Source organism: Macrotis lagotis, chromosome 4, assembly GCF_037893015.1.
Source record: "Macrotis lagotis isolate mMagLag1 chromosome 4, bilby.v1.9.chrom.fasta, whole genome shotgun sequence".
Lineage (NCBI taxonomy): Eukaryota > Metazoa > Chordata > Mammalia > Peramelemorphia > Peramelidae > Macrotis > Macrotis lagotis.
In genome coordinates this window covers 111,263,997-111,284,937 of record NC_133661.1, presented here as the reverse complement: position 1 = coordinate 111,284,937, position 20,941 = coordinate 111,263,997, and the positions used below count along the sequence as shown (strand labels likewise).

At 32.0% G+C, this 20,941-nt stretch overlaps 1 protein-coding gene across 2 annotated transcripts in view; it reads left to right on the top strand.

Annotated features, from left to right (window-relative positions):
- SLK (STE20 like kinase) overlaps nt 1–20,941 on the top strand; it is a 74,410-nt gene that overhangs the window by 45,216 nt on the left and 8,253 nt on the right. The window contains exons 12-17 of one of the 2 annotated variants that reach the window (XM_074233778.1): nt 379–558; nt 2,435–2,527; nt 10,987–11,116; nt 11,624–11,748; nt 14,056–14,244; nt 15,153–15,278. In XM_074233778.1, the coding sequence (XP_074089879.1) occupies nt 379–558; nt 2,435–2,527; nt 10,987–11,116; nt 11,624–11,748; nt 14,056–14,244; nt 15,153–15,278 (843 nt within the window). The remainder of the gene's footprint in view (nt 1–378; nt 559–2,434; nt 2,528–10,986; nt 11,117–11,623; nt 11,749–14,055; nt 14,245–15,152; nt 15,279–20,941) is intronic. The other variant, XM_074233779.1, reaches the window with a different exon arrangement.

Below are 20,941 nucleotides of genomic sequence, written 5' to 3'. Positions count from 1 at the left end.
TTTATTTTGTGAATTTGAGTTCAGAAGTAAATTGAAAAGGTATAGTGATTGTATTATTTTAGAACAACCTTATTAGGTGAATTAAATGTCTTTTACCTGTCAAAATTTCTATTAACTTTGAGAATTTCCATTTCTCCAACTTTCCTTTCATTTATTTATACACACCTCAGGGAAGAGTTAAGTAACAAATGACAAAGTGAAACATGCATGTAGGACCTGAACCTGAACAATTGAAAATGACAATTTAGTGTCATAATGTAGTAGCAAGGATTACTTGTCTGATTACTATATACTCTAAGTGACATGTTCAAATCAGCAGAAATGTAATTTTAAAAAAGAAGTGGTTTATAATTAATCTTGGGACTAATTGTTTTGCAGAGTAAAAAGCGACAGTATGACCAAGAGATTGAAAATCTAGAAAAACAACAGAAACAGACAATAGAGCGTCTAGAACAAGAACATACAAATCGCTTACGAGATGAAGCCAAACGTATTAAAGGAGAACAAGAGAAAGAACTGTCCAAATTTCAGAACATGTTGAAAAATCGAAAAAAAGAGGTAAAAGTGCAAATGTTTTGATTTGCTAAAGAAATGAGTTGGAAACTTTTCATATAAGTCATGCATAGAATTAGTGCAATATTTGAAAACTTTTAGAGAAGTTAATTTTTAAGGTGAAAATATAAAGCATATGACTATGAAGACAATCTACAGATTTCATAATGAACGTAAATATTCTTTGTCAAGTTTTTTCCCTTGATTAATTTGATTCCTATTATTTCTTAAAAGGAAACCTAGAGATTATTCTTAGATGCTCTTAGGTGATTTCATTTTTCATTAAAGTGTTCTTTCTTTCATGTTAGAGGATTCACCTTTACATAATGTATTAGGTCCAGTATGTTGATTATGATTAATTCTATAGATTTGGATGAAAAGTCTTAGTTGACTTAAATATTATAAATGAGTGATCTACTTATTATTTTCTATAAAATTCTGAAAAAAATTTTCATGCCATTGAATCTTGAAGATTTGATTTTTAAATTGAACATAGCCAGAAAACTTAGGGCCAAAGCTTTTCTCATATATTTTGAAAGGAGATAAAATTTTATCATATTATTGTATATTAAAGATATTGTTTATATACTAAATTATGTGTGTGTATCTACACACAGTTTTTTGGTACATAATAATCTTTTTGCAGAATTCATCTTATAGGTTATTTTAATTGAGATTCTTTAAAATTTTTTTCTGTAGATGTCTGCTTATTTCATTTATACCTGTTTATAAAAATAAATATATTACACTTACTGTTTTGGGGTTTATGGGTTATTGAAAATATTTGGGTAAACATTCATACATTTTTTTAACAGTTATGTTATATGTATTTTTCTTTTTCTTGTTGCTAAACTTCTTGCATTTGGGGAGTTTCTTCTTTTTTTGGTGATTGGGTCTTGGGAAAAATGGTGGGGAATTTAAAATATTTGTTAAATCAAAAACAATTTCTTTAAGAGAACATCAGTAGCATGTGGTGATTTGGAGTCTTTTCTATGGGTGCTTTTAAACAAGATCATTTAGATTTTAAAGTGGTGTTGCAGATTTGTGGTCAGCAGGTGTACAAATCTCGGACTCTGAAATGATTACATGATGGGGCTAAAAAGATACGAAATCAGTTATGATTATTAACCTTCTGGTATAACGAATCACATTTCCTAACAATCTGTCAGTTTCTTAAATGGTGCTAATATTTAGTAGATTTTCACTTACCCATTTTGTTATGTTTGGCTTAAGAATAACATCAGAATTATTATTTTTTTTAAACGGAATGAATTCTGGTTGTTTTTGCACAAAATTGTCTGGTATGTTGATTTTTAAAGCACTTGATATAAAATGATGTATTGTGCTCTTAAGATTTGATTTTTGGGGGGCGTAGTATGCAGAGTGGGCTTATATTTGATTAAATTACAATTAAATGAAATTCCTTTGTAATCCTCAAGCCAGACATGACATTTAGTATATTTACAAATGGCAACTTAATCTTTCTTATAATTTTTCAAATTGTTTTATAAATACCTTTCTCATTTTATGACTTTTTCAAGAGAATCAGTTGAAGATACCACATTTGGTGTAACTTCAATAACTGAAGGTGATAGTTTTATCAACTGATTGTCTTTGAAACATGTTTAAGAAAGAAGGTAATATAAAGAAATAACTGAGCAGCTAGTTAACTTTTATTTGGTGTAAAGTTCTTTTTTACACTCAGGTGAAAGCATGTTCTATCCTTTGCTTCTTTTTCGCTATACTAACATCTTTGCTAATGCATGCTGAAAGGGAGCTTCGTAATTACTTTGATAATTGACTTTTAGCTTATATGCTCACATAACTGCTTGCTGTGGAGAAAGTATTATTTCCCCACCTCCTGCATGCTTATACACTGTAGGTTATAAATGAAGTGGAGAAAGCACCCAAAGAGCTGAGAAAAGAGCTCATGAAACGCAGGAAAGAGGAGCTTGCACAAACCCAGCATGCTCAGGTAACAGCAGCAGCTTAATGCTACTAAAAACAGAAAGCAGTGTTATTCTCTCAGCTTAATAAACTTGTTTGTGAGGGGATTCATTTTATTTGCAACTAATATTTTATATTGATTTGTCCTCAGGACATTTTTTCGGTGCAAAAGTTCATGCTGATATTTATGATTTGTGTTGATAATTGAAATTGTGTTGAATATTTGGAATATATATTAGAAATTTATAGCTGCCAAATAATAGACATATGTGATATATATATGTATATAAAATATTCTGGAAACTTTATTTATAGGCAATATTTCCTGTTTTTCAAAGAATATTCTTATGACTGTTTAGTAGAGATATATAATGCTTTGAGCCTTTGAAATTTTATTTATATCTATATAATTTTCTCAAAATCCAAGCAGTATTAGAAAGTATATTGAGTATCTCTTTTCACCTTGACCAAACAAGTGGTTCTTAAATTCAGATTGTAGATACTGAGTATGCTGTTCTTCTGTTATGCTGAATGTGAAGTGAAAGTAACCTAGTGGTCAAGAGGAGAAACACTGCTTTTTCTGTCAAAGGTGAAATCAGGGCCTCTTGCTCTAGATTTTGCATAGTAACAAGGCTGGGTTGATTTAGGTAGGTCATTTTTTTTTTTTAAATTCTGATTGCCTTCTCCTTAGAAGTAAGGATCAAGAAATTAATGATAGAATCACAGAACTATAGAACTGGAAAGGACCTCATTAGTCATCAGAATTTGCTTAATGGATGAATTCTCCCTTCTATGCCATTTCTGAACCATGATTGAGAATAGTCAATTTTTAATTTTTGTAAGAAATTATTGTGAGAAATAAGTATAGAGAATAGAAAATATTGGATAATCTAATTATCATTTAAATATGATTTTGGAATATGGTCCAAGTCATACGGTCATAAACAGATATTTCTTTCTGTTTCTATATGCATAGCAATAGATAGTACTCATAAAAGTAAAAAAATCAAAGAGCTAGAAAGGATTTAAGGGATCAAGACGTTCAACTTTCTTAATTTTACAGATGAGGAATCTTGAGGTCTAGTGAGGTCAAATAGTTTTCCCCAGGCCATATGAAACCCTTAATTTTTATTGTTGATAGATATTCAGGGGATTTTCTTCTTTAATGTTCTCACCTAGGAGGTGCATTGTATTCTGATTCACAGGGTGTTGCTCAGGTTATGATTCAGTCTTTTCAATTGTCATCTTGTACACTCTTCAACGCTCAAATGCAGGATGTAAGTCCCAAAAGCCCAAAGAATGGCTTCTGTTGTTTTTTTTCTCCCTTTTTCTTTGACTCACATGTGCTTTTCACTGATTTCACTATTGGTTTCCATAGTGAAAATCAAGAAAAAATTACATTTAACAGTATTTTACATTAGTAACTGATTTTTCAGAATGCTTTGATATAGATTTAATCTTTTATGATTTTATCTCAGGAAAATATTCCCATTTTATAATTGAATAAACTGAGGCATAGTCAGTCATTTAACATTTAAGTATCTACCATGTACCATATACTGTACTAAATGCTAGACATACAAAGAAAACCTAAAATCATATAAAACATGAGTTATAGAGCTGGGATTTACATATAGGTCCTCTAATCCCTACTTTACTTTGCTTGATTCTACCCCATTCTGCCTCAGATTTAACCTTCATTAATGATTTCATTAAAAAGAAAAAAACAGATTTATATTAAAGTTATGAATTCTGCACATGTGAGCAGTTGGGTGCTGTGACTATTTTTCCTTTGTGTGAAGTGGCATTTTGTGTTCTATATTTTAAAAGTATGGGTGTGGTCAGAAAAGTCAATGTAAAATGGCATCTTTAATCCATTTTCCCCTACTTCCTGTTTGTTCAGTTATATAGTAGTCCAAATTACAGCTTATCCATATGTCTTGTGTAAATTAGTTATGCTTTACCATCTTATCTGTTTTCTTTTTCACAGCTCCAGAGAAAAGTTACCAATTTGACCCTGCAGTATTGGTTTTTGATATTTATAACAGAAGTAGAAAAAATCCATTTTGATTTTTCAGAAACCAAGGCATATCTTTTAGATATTTTCAATTAAAAGCTTTTAAAATTTTTCAACAGAATAAGCAAAGTGTGAGTGTTTTTAAGGGAGAGGAAAATTATAAATCCCTATTACTTTTCTGATCATGACCATAATTTTAGCCTTGTAAAACCACAAAATGTCTGAAATAGGTAAACTATCTATTATTATACAGTGTTCTGTTTTTGCCCATATTTTTTAATTACCAAGTTGTATTTTTAATCTGTATGACTTTTCTTTCACTCTAAAGATAGGTAATTAGTAAGGAGGGGACAAATATTTTGTACTGAGATTGCTTAATTTTTAAATCAAGGATTATTTTACAGTTTTAATGTGTAAATACTTTGTTTTTGTTCAGCAGTATTATATATTATATTTACATCACTAATTCATATTCTTTAACTGTCGTCTTGTTATTCTTTTTTCTTAATAAATCCATCTGTTCTCAAAATAAGGCTATATTGACCCATACTGAGATTCTATAGAAATTCTTGAATTTTTTTGTCATTTTGTTATTTAAGAAGCAGTCATCTTTTAGTTATCAGGGAGTGGGTAAATTACAAATTCTATTTGAAATTATTGATTCCTTCTTCCCTCCTATCTTTTTTGTTTTCAAAGTTGTTTTCTTTATAATTGAGAACCAATTCTGGCTACTTCCTTAAATGAATCCCTCTACATTACTGTATTTTTATCTTCCTTGATTCCCAGAAGAACTTTCAATATTGGATTAATTGCCCCTCAGGACTTTACCTAGATAAGAAAATTTGTAAGTAGATAAAATCTACTGTATTGCATTTTATTGCATAGTTAAATTACATTCATAACTCAAGGATCCAAATGTACATTATGAACATTCATTTGTTTCTGACAAATTTATTGATAGTGATTAAATCCCCATTTTTTACTGACAAAACTTGAGTAACAGATAAATCAGGTGAGCTATTTGAGATAATTCAGTGAGACGCCACTGAGGGGAATTATTATTTTAGTATTCCTCATTTATGTTAAAGTTTGAATTTATTTTTGTTAAGAGTTATGTGTATAAAATCTTTCAAAATACACTCTGATTTTATTGTCAAAGAGAAAAGCTAAAGTAGCATTATTATTAATTGATTTTATAAATGAATTTTTCAAGGATTTTTTAACCAAATTTCTTCTCAGGGTAGGATGCATGTTAATTATAGTCATACCTATCCATCTTGACTCCCAATTCTTTAGCTCCCTTTCTAACATCCATTCTAACTCATCTAACTTCTCTTGGGACACTTTTTAGTTCTAGAAACCTTCAGAAATGCAGCCTGTTATAGTATTGGAAATCTCTCATGTTAGAAAGTTCTTTTCTTTCATTAAAATTATATTATTTCACTTCTATGGTCTAAAACTCTTGTTTGTCTTCTCGTGGCTACTCTAGTTTATCAATTTTCTTTCTAAAATGTGCTGCTTAGAATTGAATACGATATACCAACTGTAGTCTGACTATACAGAATAAAAAGGAACTATTTAGACATTATATAATAATTCTGAGATTGAATATATCAAAATTTTTTAAAGTAGATGTGAACTTCTGAGCTTATTCTGAGTTTGTTTTCAAGTAAGATACCTGAGATTTATTTTTACATAAATTGCTGTCTTTCCCATCACATACTTGTATATTCCAATTTTTAACTTAAATTTGGAACTTTGCTTTTATCTCTCTTGATATCCTCCCTAGTGTATTGTTCCATTCATTATAGTAGCCAGCACTTTTTCTAGTTTTATGCCATTGATAATTTTGTTAAATTTTTCTTCTATGTTCATTGATGAAAATATTGAACAAAGGACCAAAAAGTGATATTTTTGAAATGGCTCTAGAGAACTCCCTCCAAACTTTTAGTAATTTTACTATAAGAAACATGTCTTCGTGGAAATTTAAATGTGAATAGAGGAACAGAGAGATGGCCTTATTTTCTTGACTCTAAATAATTGAGTTTTCCATAATTTTTAAAAACTAAAATGGTTTATTCAGACAGTCATCGCAATGTTTAAGTACTTACTATGTGTTAGGCACTGTAGTAGGTACAGTGGATACAAATACAGAAAAAAAGGGGCGGCTAGGTGGTGCAACAGGGGTGGCTAGGTGGCACAATGGATAAAGCACGGGCCCTGGAGTCAGGAGTACCTAGGTTCAAATCCGGTCTCAGACATTTAATAATTACCTAGCTGTGTGGCCTTGGGCAAGCCACTTAACCCCATTTGCCTTGCAAAAAAAAAAAAACCCTTAAAAAATACAGAAAAAGAAAAATAGTCTGTGCCCTCAAGGAGCTTACAATCTAAAAGCCAAAGAAAGCACTCAAAAGGAAACTGAAAAGTGGAGGTGAAGAGGAGGGAAGGTACTAAGCAGAGACAAAGTCCCAAAGTCATGGGGCCAAGTGAGAAATAACATCTGTGAACTGAGCTTTCTCCTTAAATGGAGGTTTTGGAGTTCATGGCAAAAGGTAGCTAATGGGATTCTGAAGAATTATTCTAGGTAATTGTATACTACACAGAATTATCCTGTTTTCTGGCTGTAAAAGACTGATGTTAGTTACATAGGAAATTGTAATTTATGCAGTTAATTTATAAGCCTTTTTCTTTTTACTGATATCCAATATGATTATAAAAATGGTATTTTATGTTATGTTGAATCACACAATTGAGGCCACCCAGGTAAAAATAACTTAATCTGCTACTTTTACCTATTTATAAAATTATAGATAATCTTAAGGCATTTAAAAAATTATTTATCTTAAAACATGGGGTATTTTTTATTCTTTTTTCATTTCCAAATTCTTTACCTCTTCCTATCTTCTACCCTAGTCACTGAGAAATCAAGAAAAACTAAGCTCATTACAAATATGTATAATCATAGAAAACAAATTTCCAACTTAATCATGGTTCCCCACTTCTCCCCTACCCCCCCAAAAAAAAGAAAAAGTAAAAAAAATCTTCTTTTAAGTACTCTGAATCTATTATTTTCTTTCAGAAGGTGGTAGATAGCATGTTTCAAGATGAATTTTGGTAGGTTATTGTGTTAATCAGAATTAGTTTATAATAGTTGATTTTTTTTTGCAGTATTACTGTAATTCTGTAAATTGTTTTCCTAGTTATGGTCCACTTCTTGCATCAGTTCATTGAGGTGTTATCAAGTTCATCTGAAATCATCCCCTTTATCATTTTATAGCAAAATATTCTTTTTTTCCCCCTTTGGTTTTGCAAGGTTAAGTGACCTGCCCAAGATCACACAGCTAGTAATTATTATGTGTCTCAGGCTGAATTTGAACTCAGGTCCTCCTGAGTAAGTAGAGCCAGTGCTCTACTTACCACGTCACCTAGCTGCCCTCACATACCATAATTTTTTCAGTCATTCCTCAGTTGATGGACACTCACTAAGTTTTCAGTTCTTTGCCAATATAAAAAGAACTGCCATAAATATTTTTTTACATTTGGATACTTTTTTTCTTTCTTTCATTTCTTTGAGGTATAGATCTATTTGTGATACTGCTAGACCAAAAGATATGCTTTGTTTTTTTGATCATAGTTCCAAATTATTTTCCAGAATGGTTAGACTGTTCATCATAGTTGCAAGTAGTGTATTAGCATACCTGTTTCCCCACATTCCCTTTAACATTTGTCATTTTCCTTTTTTGTCAGTTTAGCTAATCTTATGATTGTGAGGTGGTACCTCAGAGTTGTTTTCATTTGCATCTTTTCTGATCAGTGATTTAGAGCATTTTTTTATATGACTATTGATAGTTTTTCTTCCTCTAAAAACTGCCTATTCATATCTTTTGTTATCAATTGAGAAGTGACTTTTATACTTGTAAAATTGATTTGCTGCCAAAATTCCCCTAGTTCCCTGCATCTTCTTTAATCTTAGTTGCCTTGGTTGTATTGGTGCAAAAGTTTTTTTTTTATTAAAGATTTTATTTATTTTGAGTTTTACAATTTTCCCCCTAAATCTTACTTCCCCCCCCCCCCCCCCACAGAAGGCAATCTGTCAGTCTTTACATTGTTTCCATGGTATACATTGATCCAAATTGAGTGTGATGAGAGAGAAATCATATATTCTTAAGGAAGAAGCATAAAGTATAAGAAATAGCAAGATCAGACAAGAAGATACCAGTTTTTTTCCCCTAAATTTAAAGTAATAGTCCTTGGTCTTTGTTCAAACTCCACTGTTGTTTCTCTGAATACAGATGGTATTCTCCATTGTAGACAGCCCCAAATTGTCCCTTATTGTTGCATTGATGGAATGAGCAAGTCCATCAGGGTTGATCATCACCCCTGTGTTGCCATTAGGGTGTACAGTGTTTTTCTGGTTCTGCTCATCTCACTCAGCATCAGTTCATGCAAATCCCTCCAGGCTTCCCTGAAATCCCATCCCTCCTGGTTTCTAATAGAACAATAGTGTTCCATGACATACATATACCAGTTTGCTAAGCCATTCCCGAACTGAAGGACATTTACTTGATTTCCAATTTTTTGCCACCACAAACAGGGCTGCTATGAATATTTTTGTACAAGTGATGTTTTTACCCTTTTTCATCATCTCTTTAGGATATAGACCCAGTAGTGGTATTGCTGGGTCAAAGGGTATGCACATTTTTGTTGCCCTTTGGGTGCAGTTCCAAATTTCTCTCCAGAAAGGTTGGATGAGTTCACAGCTCTACCATCAATGTAATAGTGTCCCAGATTTCCCACAACCCTTCCAACAGCGATCATTATCCTTTCTGGTCATATTGGCCAGTCTGAGAGGTGTGAGGTGGTATCTCAGAGAAGCTTTAATTTGCATTTCTCTAATAAGTAATGATTTAGAGCAGTTTTTCAAATGACTATTGATTGCTTTGATCTCCTCATCTGTAAATTGCCTTGGTACAAAAGTTTTTTTAAATTTTATACAGTCAAAAATTATCCTTTTTGCCTTTATTATCTCTTGTTTGGTCAGGAATTCTCCTGTCCAAAAGTCTGGTAGGTAATATTTTTCCCTGCTCATTAATTTGCTTTAGATATTAACCTTTTATGTTTTAAGCCTTTGCACTCATTTTGAGCTTTTTTTGGTATGCATTATGAAATGTTAGTCTGTGTCTAGTTTTTAGCAGTTGACTTTCCAATTTTCCCAACAGTTTTTGTTACATAGTGAATTCTTGCTCTAATAGCTAGTTTATCAATCTTGAGGCATTATTTTAAAGAAAGATTTCTCCAGTGAAATTAACTGGAGAAACATCCCCCTATCCCCTGATTTTGATTGAAACTCAGTGAATCTGGATTCTTGATCATATTGGACTTGGATCATTCTTGATTTAAGGGACTTATCTGATCTAGGGACTCATATCTGTTTTTATGTGAAGTGTGTGTGTGTGTGTGTATATACACACACACACATATGTAGAAGGATTTGGTCCACTATCTTAGGGGCTAGATCAGAAGTGGTCTGGCCTCTAAGGAAGAAATGGAGGCAACAGATCATTGACTGGTTTAATTTAATATAGCTATGTGAATTTGTTCCCTTTTTAAAAACACACTCTAGTATAATCATTTCAGATTCTCAAACCTACATGGTATTATAATTTAGCAGAACCTTCTTGTGACTAAAACTTTTGGAATTCTTCTAAGGAACAAAGCTTATAACAAAGCTTTTGTTAAGTGAAGTCAAGTAATCCTTAATCTTCATAATTTTTTTCTTTTTTTTAAAGATTTTTTCAAGGCAATGGGGTTAAGTGGTTTCCCCAAGGCCACACATCTAGGTAATTATTAAGTGTCTGAGGTTGGATTTGAACCCAGGTACTCCTAACTCTAAGGCCAGTGCTCTATCCACTGCGCCACCTAGCCGCCCCTAATCTTCATAATTCTTAAGGAATGATATGGTATACCTCAAATCGTTATTCTTGGTACATGTCTAAATGACATCACCATCAATAAAAGATTAATCTCTTAATGTGATTCATTTCTTTCTAACTATTGTTTTCTTAGGGGAAAATGTTCTAAAATTTGACTTTTTGTAAATCAACTTTCTAAGAGGCATTGCCTATTTTTTCTTATTTTGCTTAGTGCACTTTGGACCATTTCTAGAAGCAAGATGTTAGTGCACTAGTACAGTCTGTGTAATTATTACTGTGATTGTAAATTTATGGTGTGTGTATATTTCTCTTAGTTTTGAGTTTAGAATGATTTAAACCTTATAACCATTTTATTTTCTGATTATCCAAAGCTTACCGTTTTTGGTGATTTGTTTGATAATGATCTGGGCCTCTTGTTAAACATTAACATACACACACACACACACACACACACACACACAAACAAATATATGTCCAAATATGCTCACAAAATACTGAATGGATTTTTGCATATATATATATATATATATCTGATAGGAGCAAGAATTTGTCCAGAAGCAACAACAAGAATTAGATGGAGCACTGAAAAAAATTATCCAACAACAGAAAGCAGAGTTAGCAAACATTGAGCGAGAATGCTTGAATAACAAACAGCAGCTCATGAGAGGTATGTAGAAATATGGAACTTGTATATGTTCAAGTAGCATTAACAGTATTAAAAATTTATGGGTAAATGGGTCAGCATTGTTCTTTTCAGAGATAAGAAAGGAAAAATAGAGAAGAAAGGAGAACATTTTTTCTTTTTTAGAAACATTGTTAGATTTAGAATTTAAGACAAATTGAAAATTCAGATGAAAAATTAACTTCTTTAAAGTAGTTTATTAGTTGCACAGCCTTGAAAACTCATTAGTCATGTTGGGTTCCTTTAGTATCTTATGCGTTTGGATATACTTTATAACTATATAATGGATGAAAATTGAAATACTTATTTCTTCTAAACATTTAGTTAATTATATTTCTCATTAATTTACCAAGATGTACTTTAAAATATAAGTATTCATAAACTACAGGAAATAGAATATATGTTTTAGGTTAATATTAAAACTAGAAAACAAGATTATATTGGGGGGGGGGAACCAAATGTACATTTCAGAAAATTGTTTTCCTCTTCCAGCCCGTGAAGCTGCTATTTGGGAACTTGAAGAACGACACTTACAAGAAAAACATCAGTTGCTTAAACAGCAACTCAAGGATCAGTACTTCATGCAAAGGCATCAGCTACTTAAGCGCCATGAAAAGGTAAATGAAAAGATTCTTGTTCTCTTTCTTTTTTCATCATGATATTTTTAGGGTTTTTGAATGTTTATATATAACCAAGGGGAAAGAGAAGGGAACAAGCATTATTGAACACCTTCTATGTACTAAACTGTGCTAAATGCTTTACAAATATTACCTCATTTGATCCTTACAGTAAACCTCAAGAGATTAGGTAAGTTCTAATATAACCCCATTTTACAATTGAGAAAACTGCCCAGGATCACATAGCTAATAAGTGACTGAGGCAAAATTTAAATTCAGCTTCAAATTCAATTTAGGGTGTTTTTTAAGGGAATGAGGGTAAGGGGTAGAGAAGGGAATGGGAATTATTGTAAGAAGATCACTTTTTTTTTACATTTATATTGATCTTTTGTTTTTGCATCACCTTAATTTTTATCACTTTTCCTTCTTGTCTACCCTTTGAGCCATTCCTAGTAACAAAGAATGGAAAAAAAGTAAGTCAGTAAAACCTAGTAGAATATCAATTGAATCTGACCAATGTTCCAAACTCATGGGCCCCTTTTTCTTCAAAGAGGAGAGGGAAATGCATTTTTTATCTGTTTTTTTGGGGGGACCAAGTTTTCTCATTATAATTATACAATATCTAGTTTAGTTTTTTCTTTCCATTTTGATTATTGTTGTCATGTCTGATTCTTCTTATTTCACACTTCATAATTTCATATACATTCTTGTCTGAATTCTTAGTAATAATTTTTTGTCCAAAAGTCACATTTTTAGATTGCCTTTTTGTTCTTACTGTCTTTTGTCTTAGTATATTTCTTTGAAGAATTGTGGATAGTTAACTATATCCTGATCAGGGTTATAAAACCATGTAACTTCAAATCATAATAATGACAACTAATTGACACATTTAATTGACTTTATAAAACATAATACTTCATAAGATAAAATCCTTCATATTGCCTCATCATAATGACTTCTTAGATCCTGTGTTGTTTAGAGTATTAAAAATCAGGACTCGTACTTAGATCTACTGGAAAGAGAATTTTAAAAATTAGTTTATTATTATTATTACTAATTTTAAACAAGAAAAAGACCAAATAAACATTCATTTATAGTTACTTTCACTTAAAGTATATTAACTATGTTGTAGTAAATGAGATTATTTTGTGCCTAATTTTTGATGGTAACTTCACAGGTTGGCAAAAGTAGGGAAGCAAGGCCTTTGTCTTTTTAAGATATTTCAGTTGGGGGGGGGGATTAACATTTTGAATGGATGAGTTAAAACAAAAGCAAGGACAGGTTGAAAATGAAATAAAGGAAAATTTAAGTTTTGTTTTCATTTCAAAAGATTAAAGAGTTCATGGAAAAAGAATCTGATTTTTCATGTTTCTTAAGTATCTTATATGGAAGATTTTAATCAAGTGGTCAGATTTCCTGGTATTAGATTAAAATGTAGATTTCATATTTGCATTTATGTCAGGAGGTTTCCTGCATGGTATTTTTTTTTAATTAAGTGCATAAAGTCTAAAAGCAGATAATTGTTTGTGTCAGATTCACTTTTTTTTTTAGGTTTTTTTGCAAGGCAAATGGGGTTAAGTGGCTTGCCCAAGGCCACACAGCTAGGTAATTAAGTGTCTGAGGCTGCATTTGAACTTTAAGGTACTCCTGACTCCAGGGCCAGTGCTCTATCCACTGAGCCACGTAGCTGCCCCCAGATTCACATTTTAAAAAATAAATTATTAAACCTTATATTTTCACAGTGCTGGTGGGACAAGTTTAGATTAAGAAATAAATAAGCTTCTTCCCTTAAGAAGTACAATTTTGCAAGAGCATGCTCATACAGTTTTCTCTCTCTTCATGGACAGCTCCTTGTTTAGAGGCTTTAAAGATGGCCTAAGACCATCTTGTGGAGCATCTTGAATGCCAAGCTAACACATTTTGAACTTTATCCTGTAGGTGACTGGAAATTATGAAAGGTTATGAACAGGAGATTAAGATATTTATGTTTCTTTAGGAAAATTAAACTGTGGATTAATTGTAAGATCTTATTTGGTATTATTTATTAAACTATAACACTTGTGAGACAAAGGTATATTAAATGGGCACAAATGTAATTCTGGCTATTCTAAGAACTATTCAGTGAAAATATTAGAAATATTTAATTTAAATTTTACTATGTTAATAGGAATATAGGCTTATTATTTTTATCTATACATGTTAAGGATGTAACTTCCAAAAGATACTATGTGAATAGTAAGTACCTAAAATTAAAATTGCTATATTATATTATTTCTGTATCAGTAGATATGTTTGAAACTCTTATAGGAAACTGAACAAATGCAGCGATATAATCAACGGCTCATTGAAGAGTTAAAAAACAGACAAACTCAAGAAAGAGCAAGACTTCCCAAGATCCAGCGTAGTGAAGCCAAGACTCGGATGGCCATGTTTAAGAAGAGTTTGAGAATCAATTCAACAGGAACTCCTGACCAGGATCGTGATAAAATTAAACAGGCAAGGAACCAAATTACTTACTTTGAATAGGATTTTTAAGAATTAAATTAGTTTTGAAAGGTAAATAATAGTATTATTGATACACATTTAACATTTTTAGCCTAATGAGATACAGAGCCAAAATCAAGATGGAAATAAGACCAACTTCTTGGGGCTGGTGCTATTCAAAGAAGAGTGCCTCTAACACCCCCATTCCACCCCCTTATCCCAGACCTTAAACTAAATTGATCTCAACTGTAACCTCAGAGTGATAAAGATGTTCTAAGTTGCTTAAATTTAAATTGTTATATTGGCTCATTGTGACTCCACTGAAGGAACATCTTACTACATTTCTCATCCATAAATCCACTTTAGGTCCTATAGCAGTTAGGATGATGTATAGAATCTTAAGATCCCCAAAGCCTTGATGTGTAAGAAAAAGCTGTGGAGAGTGATTTCCAGTGTGAATCTTGCTTTACATCTGAGAAAGCAAAATTTTCATAAATTTTTCTCATAACTTGAAGGAGTCAGTGAATCAGAATAACCTCAGAGTGCTTACTTAGTGAAGACTCACATGTTTTCTGATTTGTTGTCTTCCCAAGCCATAACATTATATTTACCAGATATTCTGATCACAGGTCTAAGTAATCAGGAGGTTCCAATCTCTTCTTCTCAGATTTCTTGTGGGAAGAACCAAAAGCTTTTCAGTATGGGTTTTCTTTCCTTTCTTCTTCAGAAGAGGAAGCTTGGAAAATCTCTATAGCTCATTTCTAACACTTAGGCATATTGACAAAGTAGATTTTTGTACATCTGAAAATATATATAAACTTAAAATATTCAACTTAATCTATTAAATTAACATCCTTAAATAGACAACCAATAAATTAAGATGCTTTTGACTCCTCCTGTATTGTTTGTTTATTTGTTAGTTTGCTGCTCAAGAAGAAAAGAGACAGAAAAACGAAAGGATGGCTCAGCATCAAAAGCATGAAAATCAGATGCGGGACCTTCAGTTGCAGTGTGAAGCTAATGTCCGAGAGCTACATCAACTACAGGTTAGCTACACAAGCCCCCAAAACAAAAGGATCTCATGATGTTTCATCACTTATTTATACAGACTCATTGTATAGAGCATCTTTTCAACATCTCCTTGCTTAAACAGTAAAATAATAATTAAAGGATTCTTAAAATTTTTAAATAAGCCTTAATTATCTGACTTCACTTTTGATTAGCATTTTTTTAATTTGTTGTATCTCAGAGGAGATACAACATATATTCATAATTGAACCAGCCAGAACCAGTGTTGTACTTTTAAATACAGATTTCTTTCTTCATCATTTTAATAGGAATTCATTTTATTCCTTTGTTTTTCAAAGGGTGATCAGAGATGTTTTTAAGGTTTCTTTTTTTTAAAATTTTTTTGAAAGATTTGATTTTGAATTTTACAACCCCCCCCCCCCATCTTGCTTCCCTCCCCCCAAGCCCCCACCGAAGGTAGTCTGTTAGTCTTTACATTGTTCCCATGGTATGCATTGATTTAAGTTGAATTTTTTTTTTAAAGACTATTGTCTTTAGTCTTTGTTCAAACTCTTCAATTCTTTCTCAGGATACAGATGGCATTCTCTGTCGCAGATACCCTAAAATTGTGCCTAATTGTTGTCTGTTGGTATGAGCAAGTCCATTAATGTTGATCGCTACTCCCATGTTGCAGGGATATAGTTTCTTAAACTTCTAAAGGACATTTTAATTTTTTTCTTGTTGAAATTTTATTTTGTTTTTCCAATTGCATGTTAAGAAAGTTTTTCAACATTCATCATCCACATGCATATTTATAAGTCATACAGTTTTTTTCCCACCCTCCCTTCCCACCAGGGGCAAACAGTTTAGTGTACTTTATATATGTACATATGTGTTTAGCATACTTACAAATTAGTCATGTTCTATATGAGAAATTATAACTAAGGGAAAAGGAAGAAATCTGCGGGATAAGAAGGAAAATGTAAGAGAAATTTTAAAAAACTAAACATAGTGTTTATTTAGATTCTGTGGGTTTTTTTTTTTTCCCTTCAGGTTGATGTGAATGGGGTTGTCCATAACAGGTCTCCCAGGGTTGTCCTAGCTTCTGAACTGTTCAAAGTTGATGAACTCATAATGTTGTTGTTAATGTGTACAATATTCTCTTGGTTCTGCTCCCTTCGCTCAATATTAGTTCCTGTGATTCTGACCATTCATGGTTTCTTACAGAACAATAGTACTCCATAAATATTCATATTACATAATTTGTTCAGTCATTCCCCAACTGATAGCCATTCCATCAATTTCCAATTCTTTGCCAGTACAAAAAGGGCTTCTATGAATATTTTGGAACATTTGGAACTTTAAACATTCTTTATGACTTTTTTTTTTGGATATAGTCCTAGTATTGGTATTGCTAGGTGAAAGAATATGAACAGTTTTGGTGTTTTGGGGGCATTGTTCCATATTGCTCTCCAGAATAGTTGGATTAGTTTATAACTTTACCAACAGTGGAACACTAATATCCCAATCCTCCTACAACCTCTCCAAAATGGATCATTTTCCCTTTTTGTCTTCTTAGCCAATCTGATTTGCATTCTCTAATCACTAATGATTTAGAGCATTGCTTCATAAGATTATATATAACTTTAAATTGGTGTTTTTTTTTTTTTACAAGGTAGTAGGGCAAGTCCCAGGTCATATAGCTAGGTAATTATTAAGTGTCTGAGGCTGCATTTGAACTCAAGTCCTCCTGACTCCAGGGCTGGTGTTCTATCTTCTGCTCCACCTAGCTGCCCTTAGCTTTAGTTTCTTCATTTGAAAACTGCCTGTTCATATTCTTTGACCATTTCTCAACTGAGGAATAACTTATAACCTTATGAATTTGATTCAGTTCTCTACATGTTTTAGAAATGAGACCTTTTGTAACCTTATGAATTTTATTCAATTCTCTACTTTGTTTTAGAAATGAGACTTTTATCAGAACTCCTTTCTGTGAAGATTGTTTCCACCTTTGTTTTCCTTCTAATCTTGGCAACATTGGTTTTATTAAATGCAAAAACTTTTTTGTGTTTTTTTTTTGCAAGACAGTGAGGTTAAGTGACTTGCCCAAGGTCACAGCTAAGTAAGTATTAAGTGTCTGAGGTTGGATTTGAACTTGGATCCTCCTGACTTCAAGGCCATATTATCACTGTGCCACCTAGCTGCCCCACAAGACCTCTTTAATTTAATATAGTCAAAATCATCCATTTTGCAATTTATAATGTACTCTATTTCTTGTTTGATCACAAATTTCTCCCCTTTCCATTGATTCCACTGATAAGAGTATTTCTTGTTCTGTTAATTGGTTTATGATATTACCCTTTATGTCTAAATGCTGTACCCATTTTAACCTTATTTTGACATTTGCTGTGAGATGTGGGTCTACACCTAGTTTTTCCATACTATTTTCTAGTTTTCCCAACAATTTTTGTTGAACAGTGAGTTCTTATCCCAGAAGCTAATGTCTTTGGGTTTGTTAAACAATAGATTACTCGAGTCTTTTACTACTGCTCCTTTTGTACATATCCTAAACCACTGGTCTATTACTTATTTCGTTACCAGTTTTTTTGTTTTTGCAAGGCAGTGTGGGGTTAAGTGACTTGTACAAGGTCACACAGCTAAGTAAGTATTAAGTGTCTGTAGCTAAATTTGATCTCAGGGCCTCCTGACTCCAGGGCCAGTGCTCTATTCAATGTGCAACCTAGCTGCCTACCAGGTAGTTTTGATGACTGTATAGTTTTTTAGTATAGTTAAGGAAGGGCCACCTTCCTTAACATTTTTTACTTAGTAGATCCTTTGATATTATTGACAGATGAATATTTTATTTTTAATTATTATTTGGTAGCTTGATTCATATGGCACTAAATAAGTAATTTAATTTGGGTGGAATTGTCATTTTTCTTATATTAGTTAGACCCACCTATGAGCAATTGACATTTTACCAGTTGTTTAAATCTGATTTTATTTGTGTGAAAAGTGTGTTGTAATTGTGTCCATACAGTTTCTGGATTTGTCTTGGGAGGTAGATTTCCAGGTATTTTATGTTGTCTGCAGTTACTTTAAATGGAATTTCTCTTTCTATCGCTTGGCCTAGGACTTTGTTGTTCATATATAGAAATGCTGATGATTTATGTGGGTTTATTTTATATCCTGTTGCTTTGCTGAAGTTAATTTTTCAAGTATATATATGTATGTATGTATGTATATATATATTGCAAGGCAATGGGGTTAAGTGGCTTGCCCAAGGCCACACGACTAGGTAAATTATTAAGTGTCTGAGGTCGGATTTGAACTCAGGTACGCCTGACTCCAAGGCCACTGCCACTCCACTGCGCCACCTAGCCACCCCCTCAAGTATATTTTTGATGATTTTATAGGGTTCTCTAAATATACCATCATATCACCTGCAAAAAAGTGAAAGTTTTGCTTCCCCATTGCCAATTCTGAATTCTTTCATTTTTTTTTCTTCTCTTATTGCTTGCTAAAGCTATTATTTCTAATACTGTACTGAATAGTAATGGGGATAATAGGCATCCTTGTTTCACTCATGATCTTATTGGAAATGCTCCTAGTTTATCTCCATTACATATATTTGTTGATGGTTTAGGTAGACACTGATTATTATTTTAAGGAAAACTTCATTTATTGCTATACTTGGTGTTTTTAATAGGAATGGTTATTATATTTTGTCAATGGTTTTTTGAGCATCTGTTGAGATAAATCATATGATCTCTGATGGTTTTGTTATTGATATGTTCAGTTATGTTGAGTGTTTTCCTAATATTTAACCTTCCCTGCCCACCTGGTATAAATTCTGTGGGATCATGGTGTATTATCCTAATAATAACTTTCTGTAATCTCTTTGCTAAAATTTTATTTAAGATTTTGATGTAAAAATCTCATCAGGGAGATTGGTTTATAATTTTCTTTGTTTTAACTCTTCTTGGTTTAAGTATCAGTACCATACTGATATTATAAAAAGAATTTGGCAGAACTCCTATTTTTAAAAATAACTTATTTAGAATTGGAATTAATCATTCCTTAAATATTTGGTAGATCACTTATAAATCCATCTGGACCTGGAGACTTTTTCATAGGGAATTTATTGATGATTTCTTCATTTTCTTTTTCTGAAGTAGGGTTATTTAAGTATTTTATTTCCACTTATGTTAATCTGGGTTATTAGTATTTTTATAAATATTCATTCATTTCACTCAGGTTATCAAATTTATTGGCATACAGTTGGGCAAGATAGCCGTGAATTATCTCTTTAATTTCTTCCTTGTTGATGATGGGTTCACCCTTTACATTTTTGATACTAGTAATTTGATATTCTTTTCATTTTTTAATCAAAATTTTATCTATTTTATTGTTTTTTCTTAAACCAAACTCATTTTTACTTATTAGAACAATATTTTTCTTGCATTCAATTTTATTAATCTCTCCTTTGATTTTTAGAATTCCTAATTTAATATTTAATTGGATTTGTTAATTGTTCTTTTTCTAGCTTTTTTAGTTGCATATGCAATTCATTGATTTCCTCTCTCTCTATTTTCTTCATATAAGCATTTTAGGGATATAAAATTCCCCCTAAAAACTGCTTTGGCTGCATCCCATAAATTTTTGTATGATGTCTCATTGTTATCATTTTCTTGGATGAAATGATTCTTTCAATGATTTGTTGTTTGATCCACTCATCCTCTAAAATTAAGTTGTTTAATTTCCAATTAATTTTTGGTTTATTTTTCTGTGTTTATTATATGTAATTTTTATTGCATCATGATCTATAAAGCATGCATTTTTGAGGTGCTATGAACTTGAAGAGAAAAAGGTATATTCTTTTCTATCCTTATTCAGTTTTTTCTAGAGGTTTTCTAATATCAAAGTTTTCTAAGATTTTATTCACCTTCATAACTTCCTTCTTGTTTATTTTGTGGTTAGATTTTTTCTAGTCCTGAGAGGGAGGTTAAGGTTCCCCACTATTATAGTTTTGCTGTCTATGTCTCCTCGTATATCATTCAACTTCTAGATTTGGACACCAACCCACTGGATGCAAATATGTTTAATAATGATATAACTTCCTTGCCTATGGTGACTTTTAAGAAGATATTACTTTTAAACTAAACAATTTTTCTTCCTTATCCCTTTTAATAGAGTTCTATTTTTGCTTTTGCTTTGTCTGAGATCAGGATCACTACCCCTGATTTTTTTACTAATACTGAAACGTAATATATTTTGTTCCAGCCTTTCATATTTAACCCTGTGTGCATCTTTCTGCTTCAAATGTGTTTCTTGCAAAGAACATATTATAGGATTCTGGTTTTTAATCTATTTTGCCATCCACTTCTGTTTTATGGGAGAGTTCATCCTATTGATGTTTACAATTAAGATTACTAATTATATCTTTCTCTCCATGCTATCTCTGTTTGTACTTTTCCCTTTCTTCTCCTCTTATTCCTCCTCATCAATGTTTTGCTCTCTTCCCCCTTTAACTTTTCTTTTAAAATTTTACTTTAAGTTTACTTTCATTTATACCTTCACCTTTTCTTTTATCAGTCCCTTCTTCCCTTTTCTTTTCCTCCCCCCCCCCCCACTTCCCTCTAGGGAGGATAGATTTTTTTTTTAAACCCATTTGGGAATGTATCTTATTCCCTCTCTGAGC